At 40.6% G+C, this 12,549-nt stretch overlaps 1 protein-coding gene across 11 annotated transcripts in view; it reads right to left on the reverse strand.

The window, feature by feature from the left end:
* ANAPC10 (anaphase promoting complex subunit 10) overlaps positions 1-12,549 on the reverse strand; it is a 301,756-nt gene that overhangs the window by 156,052 nt on the left and 133,155 nt on the right. The window contains exon 6 of one of the 11 annotated variants that reach the window (XM_073341248.1): positions 4,391-4,455. The exons of 9 other annotated variants lie outside the window; for them this stretch is intronic. In XM_073341248.1, coding sequence (XP_073197349.1) covers positions 4,406-4,455 — 50 coding nt within the window. In that variant the 3' untranslated portion in view covers positions 4,391-4,405. Of the gene's footprint in view, positions 1-4,390; positions 4,456-12,549 lie in introns of those variants that run through there. One more of the 11 variants, XM_073341258.1, reaches the window with a different exon arrangement.

Below are 12,549 nucleotides of genomic sequence, written 5' to 3' on the forward strand. Positions count from 1 at the left end.
GGTGCCATCTGCACAGAACCAGCTTTTCAACCCATGTCTGGATTGGCTGCTGCAAAGTTCTGCTGTACACACTGCTTCCACTCCCATGAGACTTAGGCTGTGGTAACTAATATTGAGTATTTGCTGAGGAATAGTAGTGCCGTATGGTCATTTTTTTAAACACGTATTATGGTAGTCCCAATTGCTGTGTTTGGGTACTCGGGCATGGTGTGCTGGGGGCTGTACAAACATAGAGAAGAGACAATCCCTGTTCTGAAGGGTTTATAATCTAAAAGACAAGCAGATGAAGGTACGGGATCATTTTAATATTTTACATTTAACAAAAAAAAACCCGACACAAAATGTGTTTCTGCAAAAGGATAGAACACATTGAAGGGATAAAAAATTAGCTGCCTCTTTTTACCATTTATCTTTAAAAAGTAAACTCGGGGTGGAGGTGGGGATAACGTTGTCTTCAAAAGCATATAGTTGGACTGGGCGCCACATTCTCCACAGCGGATTGGTGGGGCGAACAGCTCTCTCCTTGATAAGATGTAATTGTAGTCAAAGATATCACAGTAAGGGTCACAGGGCCCAGTACAGCTTCAGCAACTGTGGAACTCAATGACTGTTCTCAAGTAGCATCAGTTCCTTTTTTATAAACAATCAGGTGACTAGTAAGACAGTGGCTTCCTCTTTCATCTATCATTTTAAGTTATTTTTCAGTATTTAAATAGAGATAATATATGGGACTGATTTCTTTACCAGGAGGTTTTTCCATCATGTTTATTTTTGGTTCCAAGCATTTGTGAGTTTCTTATCTCATGAGAAATGATATAACGCACAGGTTTTTGAGAGTATGGAGGTAAACTCAGGTGTAACATGAAGAATTGTCCATTATGAGGAAAATTGCCAAATTACTCATAACATTTTTAATGGTTTCCCCATACACTTCTGTCCTCAGGTAACCAGGCATCCAGTAGCATGTGTACGTATTGCCAGCGTGTGTTTTGAGTGATGCACATATGCGTATCGCCTGAGACGCAGAATAGTTCATTATTAAGTAATATTACTGGAACTGAGCAAAACCCAGTTGTAACATTTAAACCCATGTGTGCTAGGGTTGCTTTGAATGGTTTATTCTGCATTCTTTTGAAATGGATAGGGAAAGCTCTTATTGGCTCCATATGATCAGAAAGAGTGATGATAGCATGATTTATGAGCAGTCATGCTGATGCAGTATTTATCCAATGATATATTATGTACAGACAACCAAAGATGCTCCTCTGGTAGCACATAAGTGAGGTAGGTTATTCTGAAATGACAGCTACATACTCAGGTTGTAAAAGAACTACAATGGTCTTAAGACAATCATGGACAGTAGAGTCATGAAGGGGGCAAAGGAGTTTGTTCATTTATACCTATCTTTGAAAACCCACCTCCATTAATCCTAGCACCTTTTCTTTCCAGCTAGTACATCTGGGTAGGCTAAATATTGCACAGGTTTGGATGCAGAAATATAGATGCTGCTTTCCAAGTTAGAAGATACCACATTTGTCTCTTGTAGCATGTCACTTGACCACAAGATCATTCTTGGGATATTTTTGATCTTTCCTAATTGCTTGCAATGTGGATTCTGTTTTCTGTTATGAGTTGCACTTTCATTTGTTTCCTCTTTTCAGTCAGTTTCCAGATGTTGTTGGTTATACATTTTTTCCCCAGCACATTGTATCCTTTCCTGAACTTCTACACGATTCCCTTCTGTGTACCCCTCTCCCCACCCCCCGCATTCATCTTATGATCTAAGTCAAGCTCTTGAAACCTGTTGTAAATTAACATTAATTGGCAGTTCTTTTTTCCAGCTGTGTGTATTTCTTTAGAACACATACTTTCTGGGTTTTTTCACCTTCTGTGAGCACATTTTAGAGTCCTCCAAATTGTATCCATTTCCAAGAATAACTCAGGACTCACCTTAACACCTTGTAGAGATCCGTGCAGGGCCAGATTTATAAGTGCTTATGCAGCATTCCAGTGGGATCGGGTGATCCACTGGGAACTTAAAGGGAAACTGCAATTTATTCTTAAAATGTTAGAATCACTTCATATAGTTGCAAACATGTGTAGAACACCAATAATTTCTTAATTTGAAAAATAATTTAAAATGATCAAAGTAACATGAAGCCACCATCTTTCCAGTCAGCTGATTGTTTATGAGAAAGGAAGTGCTGCATGAGAATGGTTAAGAGAACTTCACAGTTACAGGCCAGATCCTGAACACACACACACACACACACACAAATTAATTTGATTTCAATTTTGTGGTTAAGCCCTTAGCTCTGTAATGGACCAAACTAAATCTCTAGATCCAAACAGCTCTGTACTCTGAGAAAGTCAAGAAGGAGGAGATATACTCTTTCTTGACATTTGTCGCAAGTAACCAGGCAGAAAACACCTGGGAGAAGTTCTCGATAGAAGGTCTACGGTGAAGCAGAAGGCAACACACAGTATTAAAAGAAAGTAGCTTTTCCTGTAGTTCTTTACCTTTGTCCAAACTTTTTATCATCTATAGCAAATAGAGGCAGATCACATTTTGTGCCCCTCATGTTCTGCCAGTTAGGAAACTGTAGTGACATTGACTCTGGTCCCACATTCATTTTCATCAGTAAAATTTGATCAGTCTTATCTCCAGCATCCAAGTGCAGTTTTCACATAAAGACATCACCAGAGTTCCTCGTATTTGACAAGAAAACGGAAAGTATTCCACCAGTCCTTCCCTTGACTCCCATATTCATGCTCCATGTTTACCAGCCAGGCAGTTTCAGAGTGATGAGTATAACTTTTTACCGTTCATTGGCAGAAGTGCATGTGGGGGCTCCTCATTCCCTGGAGGAGAGGTGGAAGTAAAAACCCATGGAGAAACCAGGGAAAACAGCAATGCAGGGAGAAGCTACTAGCCAGGTTAGGCACGGATGGTGTCCCTAGCCTCTGTTTGCCAGGATGGATCACTTGATCATTACCTGTTCTGTTCATTCCCTCCAGAGCACCTGGCTTTGGCCACTGTCGGAAGACAGGATACTGGGCTAGATGGACCTTTGGTCTGACCCAGTATGGCCGTTCTTATGTTCTTAAACAGTGAAAGACTTGTGGCAAGTACATATATGATTTCATAGTTATTATTTTTGTTGATATGAAAATTTATAATGCTAAATTTACAGATATTGCACATTTATTCAAGGAAGGGAGTAGCAAAATTTGTACTTTCCCAGCAGTGTACCTAAATAGATGTATGCATAAAGAGCAAAATTTGACAACTGTGCATTCTGTCCCTTTGTGCCACATTTTGGAGGCCTTTACAATGTGTTCAGTTTTTAGGGAGTTGACAAGCATAAGTATACACCTCTGTTACGTAGCTTTCATCTTTTCCTGAGGTAAGATGCTTCTGGCAGTCTTTTCATAGTTTACAAATAACAATGTACTATCTAGTTTGTTGTTGAATATAGCCCCTTTCCCCCAAACAAGTGAAAACAAACAAACATGCCAGTTTCCATGTTTTTTATTTAATTCTAACAGAGCTCGCAAATATTTCCTCAGGGAGGGAATATTTTTTTAAAAACAAACTAATGCAATTATCAGAATGACCATTTACCTCACTGAACTGATTTGCTGAGATGACCTCCCTCCCACCTTTATTCCTTTACTTATTGTGTCATGTTGAATTTACACTGGAAGCAATTTGGGACAAAGTTCTTGGGCCAGGATCCTTAGCCAGTGTAATTTGGTGTAGCTCCGCTGAAGTCAATGAAGCTAGACTAAAGCTAGCTGAAGAGCTGTACTCTTTTCTGTGAAGTGCCTAGCACACTTTTGAGTGCTTAAAATAATAAATTATTTGATGAATAAGTTAATGTCCAGCAAATCAGAAGAGTTCTCCATTTTTATAACACTGAATGAAAATTCTGAAGAACTGTAACTTATTAAGCCAGGTCGCAGCCCCAACAAGACATATACCGGGGAAGTCAACAGGCAGACCACAGGACAAATCCAACACACACACACCCAGATGCTTTTAAATGGACCCCAAAATCTTTTTATTTACTTATTATCTTTTTTTTAAACCCTATTTTCTCTGGAGTCTGGACCTTGACTATACCTTGATCAACAAATCTGGACCATGACAAAAAAAAATTTTGACTACCCCAATCTACACTTTTGCTACATCAGAGAATTTTGGTTTGAATTCAGTGTTCAGAAATGCTTTGGCTCAATTACCACCAAAAGGGGAACAAACTAAAAGATTAGAATTGATTTAAATCAAACTTGTTTTTATTGTTGATTAGAGTAAGTGATTTAAATCACCTTTAGCATTTGAATAAAAAAAATCAGAAATGCTCATGATAACATACCAATGTTTTCTATAACCAGCTGCACATCAACAGTAATTTTGCTGGCCAAGCGTGATGTTTAGACAGTTATGGATCCCTGGGGAGGGATGGAAAAAACAGAGTTCAAATTCAGTTTACTGTGGCACTTATCCCACCCTGAATCCTAGCCATGTGACTGGCAGTGCTTACTGTCACCTTAGCAGGGAAACATGGTAGCTCAGGCATTCAAAGAATACTGTCCATAGCTCATATAGAAGCCAAAAGTTTTGTATGAAAATGGCAAATAATTAACTGAAGTCATGTAAGGAGAGGTATCATGTTACTAGCATGGACTTTATGTGCAATTGAGGTGATGAATGTTAATATGGGAGCGACTATAATATCAAGGGACACATCCAGTGCTCTGAGCACCCCTCGTGTGAACCACATATGCCCAGATGCGTTAACAGATAGCATTCTGTTCTGCCACGGAGAAAGAATTGGGAGAGAAGGAAAAAGAGAAGCAAGGGGTGATGCCCAAATAAGCACCACACAGAGCTACAAAATAATCACAGTTCACCTAGTGACATTACTGTTTCATAGAATCATAGGACTGGAAGGGACCTTGAGAGGTCATCTAGTCCAGTCCCCTGCCTCATGGCAGGACTCAGTATTATCCAAACCATCCCTGACAGGTGTTTGTCCAATCTGCTCTTAAAAATCTCCAATGATGGAGATTCCACAACTTGCCTAGGCAACTTATTCCAGTGCTTAACCATGCTGACAGCTAGGAAGTTTTTCCTAATGTCCAACCTAAACCACCCTTGCTGCAATTTAAGACCATTGCTTCTTCTCCTAGCCTCAGAGGTTAAGAACAACAATTTTTCTCCGTCCTCCTTATAACAACCTTTTATGTACTTGAAAACAACTATGTCTCCTCACAGTCTTCTTTTTTCCAGACTAAACAAACCCAATTTTTTCAATCTTCCCTCATAGGTCATGTTTTCTAGACTTTTAATCATTTTTGTCGCTCTTCTCTGGAGTTTCTCCAATTTGTCCACAAGCTTCCTGAAATGTGGCACCCAGAACTGGACACAATACTCCAGTTGAGGCCTAATCAGCGCAGAGTAGAGCAGAATAATTTCTTCTTGTGTCTTGCTTACAACACTCCTGCTAATACATCCCAGAATGATGTTTGCTTTTTTTGCAACAGCATTACACTGTTGACTCATATTTAGCTTGTGATCCACTATGACCCCCAGATCCCTTTCCGCAGAACTCCTGATTGTTCCTTCCAAAGTGGAGTACTTTGCATTTGTCCTTATTGAATTTCATCCTATTTACTTCAGATCATTTCTCCAGTTTGTCCAGATCATTTTGAATTTTAATCCTATCCTGCAAAGCACTTGCAACCCCTCCCAGCTTGGTATCATCCACAAACTTTGTAAGTATACTCTCTATGCATTATCTAAATCAGGGGTTCTCAAATTGCGGGTCAAGAGCCTGCAGGGTTATTATGTGAGGTTATTACATGGGGGGTCGCGAGCTGTCACTCTCCATCCCATAGCCTGCTTTTATAATAGTGTTAAATATTTTTAAAGTGTTTTTAATTTATAAGGGGGGGTTGCACTCAGAGGCTTGCTATGTGAAAGGGGTCACCAGTACAAAAGTTTGAGAACCACTGATCTAAATCACTGATGAAGATACTGAACAGAACCAGACCCACAACTGATCCCTGTGGGACCCCACTCGTTACGTCCTTCCAGCATGACTGTGAACCACTAATGATTACTTTCTGGGAACAGTTTTCCAACTAGTTTTGCGCCCACCTTATAGTAGCTCCATCTAGGTTGCATTTCCCAAGTTTGTTTATGAGATCATCATGTGAGACAGTATCAAAAGCTTTACTAAAGTCAAGATATACCACGTCTACCGCTTCCCCACTATCGACAAGGCAATGTGATATCACCTCAGCATTTAAGTCAGGGCAGTATGTCATCACAACAACATATTAGTGCATCCAAATTGAGCACCTTAGCTTTAGGCCTTCTTCTGAAGGTGTCAGGGGGTGGAGACACTACAGAGGCATGTCTCTGGGGAAAAGAAACACCTCCCCTGCTCCTGAGTGATTTCCACTTTCTAGTCCTTGGAGCAGTACTGGTGGACTCTAGAAGAGGCTGTAAACTCAGAGTAGTAAAGAGAAACAATTGTGGGGAGAGGTCTTGGTGCACAGCATAAGAACATACCACAGTTCATGTTCTCTAAGTGTAACAGTAGCCACCAGAGTCAGTGGATGTCAACCACTGGCACATGACATGGATATTAACCTTCATAACCCTAATGCAAGTCAGGTGATTGGGGCCAGGAAATAAAGTTCAGTGTCTTAACACTATTATGTCTGTCATATTTATTACAGGGAGGAGGTTTATTATCTGCATGAGTCAGGACTTACTAATAAAAGACAACTTTGGTACAGCTTACATTATAGTCAAGTTATAGCCCAAAGTACTTTAAAATAAAATAAGAGTAGTGCAGTTATTGTGTATGTAAATATGTCAGCCAATTTCCACAGCTCACTCATAGCCTTAGAGATTTGAATCAGTTTTCTAGAAGGAATATTAGTCAGTATACCAGAAGATTCCCTTCCTTTTTGAAAAGGTGATGGGAATCTTGAACTTTTTATTTTTAATCTTTAACTTTCCCCCAGACAGCAGTAAAAGGGATCCTGATTTATGTCTCATCACAGCTGTGTCCCCATCCCAACAACAGTACTATGCTATAGTCGCTACAACAAGCAGCCCTGGGGGCACTTAAACCATCTTGAACTTAGAGACAAGGATACTAAATTGGGGGACTGACTTTCTCAGGGGATTGGTAATGGTCTAGAGAACTTTTCATCTTTTGGTTACTAGCACAGATCTATCCCAGGTCAATAATGACCAAAGATCGCTACAACCTGAAAGCTGGTTGGTGACCTCAGTAGAATGATAGTCTCAGTCCAGTTCCTAACCCAGTTGCCCATCTTAGCTAAGCCACTGGCACAGCTGCCACCTTTCTTGGAAATGTCAGCAGAGGGGCCAAGGACTGTCTAGGTGCAGAATCCCCAAACTGTAGTCTCTCCAGTTCAAAGTCAGAGCCCGTTGATTAGTCAGTATGCTGCCCGTGCTGCTTCTGGCATGTGTTTGAAAAAAGGTCTTTGGATTATAGAGTATTTAGTCTGGTGCCCATACAAACACTAAACTCACAGACAGAATTAAAGGAAAGGTAACCCATGCTGGAACCTAGAGTTTCAGATTTATTTTTTTCATTTTAACATACACAAACTCAATATATTTTCCCCGAAAATCTTGTCATCTCAAAATCTGAGAAGTGATATTGTTTGAGAACAATATCGACATATGGTCACTGCCTGTCCACTGTTCTTACTTATTTGTAGAGCTGATCAAAAATTTCCATCCCAAGGGAAATACCAATTGTTTTTTGTCCCAAAAATGTAAACTTCTCTGAATGAAAACTTCCAAAAGTTGATTCAGAAATGTTGAAAGGTTTTGTTTTGATATTTTTGATCAGAATGAAATGTTTCAACATTCCCAAATCAAAAAGTTTTGTTTTGTGTAGGTTCAACATAAAACTGAGCCTGTCAGCTGCCTAATAGGAAATTCAGCTGGGATTTCTTGGGCCACCATTCTCCCATCTGGGCTGGGCTCCCTGGACAGACTGCAGTCCCAGGATGCACCACAGTGGCTCTGCCAGAGGGGAGACTGTGGTGCAGCATATGTAGTCAGGCAAGGGAGCCCAGCTCACTGCAGAGAATGGAAGCATTAGGCACTTTGGAACCTCGAGTAGACATAGATTAACATCAAGCCAACCTGAAACAAAGTATTTTAATTTGGTTTGACATGCCAAACTTTTAATTCAGGTCAACCTTAGCCAAAATGTTTTGTTTAGATCGGAAAATTGAAAAATATTGGTAAAATCTGTGGAAAATATTGATTTTGGGGAAACCATGTTTTCTGTGGAAAAAAAATTAAGGAAAATTCCCAACCAGCTTTGTACCTACATACTTTTTCTCATACTTTAGAAAGTTCATATATAGGAAACAATCCATTATACCACCACACCTACACTGAATATTCCTTAATGTTAGGAAAATATCTATTTGGAATCACATCTTGGTGCTTTGATAGTAATGGCCAAACTGAATTACTGTAAGTACAAACAGACTAAACCAAGGCGTCTACAAAGGAAGGATAAACAAGCATGTTATAAGGTTAATAAATCTTAGAGGAAGAGAGAGTATATTCATTCATTTTCCTGGTTGCTCCTCAGTTTGGAGAGATAGCTACTTATGTGATGAAATCCACAAGACACCAGATTTGTAGACGCTCAGAGGGTAAGAAATTGGTAACAATTGAAGGTGAGGGGCTCAACGCCATCAGTAAATCTCCTTTCTTTATTTCAATATGGGCTTGTGTGACATTCTGAACCTTGTAGGAACACCCTAACCCGCCATGTTCATCTTTATAAAATGATTGTGTGGTATTTAATGCAAAGTTTGTCATGTCAGGTGTCGTTGAAAGGCTTGTGATGCACTGAGCATTGATGTTATAGTAATTGTTGTTACAGTAATATTATAGGTTATAATTTCATGTATATAGTTATGAGGCTGAAAATGTGTCTTCATGACTTAAAATAAACCCAGGTAAAAACTCTCCAAGAGCAGAGGGACAGTTCACACCTCATCAGGGCATGTATGGGACAAACCCAGCCCAGCCTCACAGGAACAAAGGACGCTGGCCTAGGTAGCAACAAAAGGATCTTTTGGACTCTTGAATGAGTCACCCTGCTTTCTTTGGGCAGTTGGGGACTGCAAAGAGGTAATGCTCAGCTGACTTTGAAAGGGAGGGGGACAAAGCCAAGAGGGAAGAAAGAACATGCTAAAAGGGAGAGATGATTGCCATGCTCTTCTCTCTCTTCCACCTACATCTACAGACACCACACCAAGCGACTGAAGCGCTGATCAAAGGGGAGAGCCTGGCTGAAGAGCAACCAGCCAGCCTGTGGTGAGAAGCATCTAAGTTTGTAAGGACACTGAAAGTGTTAAGATCAGCTTAGAATGCGTTTTGCTTTTATTTCATTTGACCAAATCTGACTTCTTATGCTTTGACTTATAATCACTTAAAATCTATCTTTATAGTTAATAAATCTGTTTATTTTACATGAAGTAGTGCATTTGGATTGAAGAGTGTCAGAGACTCCCCTTGGGAGAACAAGCCTGGTACATATTAATTTCTTTGTTAAATTGACGAACTCATATAAGCTTGCAGCAACCAGCAGGCATAACTGGACACTGCAAGACGGAGGTTCCTAAGGTTGTCTGGGACCGGAGATATTGGCTTGTGTCATTCAGTTGCACAATCCAAAGAGCAGCTTACATGCTAGAGGCTGTGCGTGAACAGCCCAGGAGTGGGGGTTCTCACAGCAGAGCAGGGTAAGGCTGGCTCCCAGAGTCAAGGATTGGAGTGACCTAGCAGATCACCAGTCCAGATAACACCAGTGGGGGAACGTCACAGCTTGAAATGCTTTGTTCTACTTTCTTAGCTATTCTTCAAAAAACTATTTCTAATACAAAATGGTTTTGCAGTGAATTTTGGCCAGAACACTTTAGAGTTCTACTCTATCATTGACCATTTACAAAATAAAATAAATTTTAAAAAGTAAGCTTGGCCAAATGCAAACCACAAATGAGAAAACCACCAAGAAAGAGCATCCTCACTGCCAAAGCTTAATGTGACCTAATGGGAAGACAACAAGAGGTTAGAATTTGGTTTTATGATGCTTCGTGTAATATTTGGCAATCTGAAGGGGCTGGGTCAATCTTCCTGATCCTTAAACAAACACTGATTTTTTTCATCATCATAATACTCTGCATTCTATTCTCCTGTGACCTAAGTCTCTTTCCCACTGGGTGGGTTAGGTTTAGAATGTCTGTTCACTTACTAGTGTCATTTGCACCAGCTGGTTCCAGATGTGCTTCACCTCCACCCACACTAGGCTTCGCAGGTCCAGCAAAGTGCAGGGGGAAAAGGGTGGGTGGGGAGAAAGAGCCATGCACTGGCAGCACATCAATTTGCTGGCAGCTTCTCACTGTGTTTATTATTCATAGCACTGGAGGGAGAGTTGGGGGCAGGGTGACTTACGCAACATCTTGTCTATGCTGAAAGCCAATACTAATCCACACCCCCGCAACTGAGAATCAGATCTGGGATGGGCCAGAGTGGTCAGTTTTGCTCCAAGTGGATATCAGGGCTCAAGAGACCTGCTGCTCCAGGCTCTGAAGGTCACTTGCCATCCACTGAAAACAAAATAGGGAATGTCAAACTTAGCCCCCCTCAGTGCTTCAAAGAACCAGTATCCATTGCACTATTCTCTATGAAAGATGCTAGCATTAATATTTTATCTAAAATGAGAGGTGTTGTGAAGTGAGACCTTTTAGGTTCTCTTTTTTTTACAGTATTTTATATGAAAATATTTCAAAAAAGCTAACAGTGCTGAGTTAATATTTTTTCTACTGTTAAATAAAACATGAACAAATCATCATAAAACAATTATACATCTAGGAAAAAAGAAAAGATCATTATACTCCATTTAGCTTAAACTCAATCCTAAATTTAGAATAGAACAAGAATGAATAAGAGTTATTTTTTTAATTACTTTACAGAAGTATATTGCTATTACTCGGATAGCTGTGAAGTGAAACCATAGTTCAAGTGTATAATAATGTATATATGATGAGATAACTGGCTCTGTGGATGAGGGGAAAGCAGTGGACATGTTATTCTTTGACTTTAGCAAAGCTTTTGACACAGTCTCCCACAGTATTCTTGCCAGTAAGTTAAAGAAGTATGGACTGGATGAATGGACTGTAAGGTGGATAGAAAGCTGGCTAGATCGTCGGGCTCAATGGGTAATGATCAATGGCTCCATGTCTAGTTGGCAGTCGGTATCAAGCGGAGTGCCCCAAGGGTTGGCCCTGGGGCTGGTTTTGTTCAATATCTTCATGTTCAATGATCTGGAGGATTGTGGATTGCACCCTCAGCAAGTTTGCAGATGACACTAAACTGGGAGGAGAGGTAGATCCGCTGGAGGGTAGGGATAGGATACAGAGGGACCTAGACAAATTAGAGGATTGGGCCAAAAGAAATCTGATGCGGTTCAACAAAGACAAGTGCAGAGTCCTGCACTTAGGATGGAAGAATCCCATGCACTGCTACAGACTAGGGACCGAATGGCTAGGCAGCAGTTCTGCAGAAAAAGACCTACGGGTTACAGTGGACAAGAAGCTAGACATGAGTCAACAGTGTGCCCTTGTTGCTAAGAAGGCAAATGGTATTTTGGGATGTATAAGTAGGGGCATTGCCAGCAGATTGAGGGATGTGATCATTCCCCTCTATTCGACATTGGTGAGGCCTCCTCTGGAATACTGTGCCCAGTTTTGGGCCCCACACTACAAGAAGGATGTGGAAAAATTGGAAAGCGTCCAGTGGAGGGCAACAAAAATTAGGGGACTGGAACACATGATTTATGAGGAGAGGCTGAGGGAACCAGGATTGTCTAGTCTGCAGAAGAGAAGAATGAGGGGGATTTGGTAGCTGCTTTCAACTACCTGAAAGGGGTTTCCAAAGAGGATGGATCTAGACTGTTCTCAGTGGTAGCGGATGACAGAATGAGGAGTAATGGTCTCAAGTTGCAGAGGGGGAGGTTTAGGCTGGATATTAGGAAAAACTTTTTCACTAGGAGGGTGGTGAAACACTGGAATGTGTTACCTAGGGAGGTGGTGGAATCTCCTTCCTTAGAGGTTTTTAAGGTCAGGCTTGACAAAGCCCTGGCTGGGATGATTTAGTTGGGGATTAGGTCCTGCTTTGAACAGGGGGTTAGACTAGATGACCTTCTGAGGCCCCTTCCAACCCTGATAGTCTATGATTCTATGATAATTAACAGTGTAAACATTTAATTTGCCTAATGAAATAAGAACTGAAAGGCCATATTGACCGAATTTTAGAACAAAAAATCCATCCCACATGATCACAAAACCCTTTTTACCATCAAGATGTGCACATAATTTTGAGTAATCATTATTTGTATTTGTTTTTACTGATACACTTTGTCCTTCCAGCCTTGCTTCCTGTTACTGTTTATTAAATTCCCTTGC

This window comes from Lepidochelys kempii, chromosome 4, assembly GCF_965140265.1.
Source record: "Lepidochelys kempii isolate rLepKem1 chromosome 4, rLepKem1.hap2, whole genome shotgun sequence".
Taxonomy (NCBI): domain Eukaryota; kingdom Metazoa; phylum Chordata; order Testudines; family Cheloniidae; genus Lepidochelys; species Lepidochelys kempii.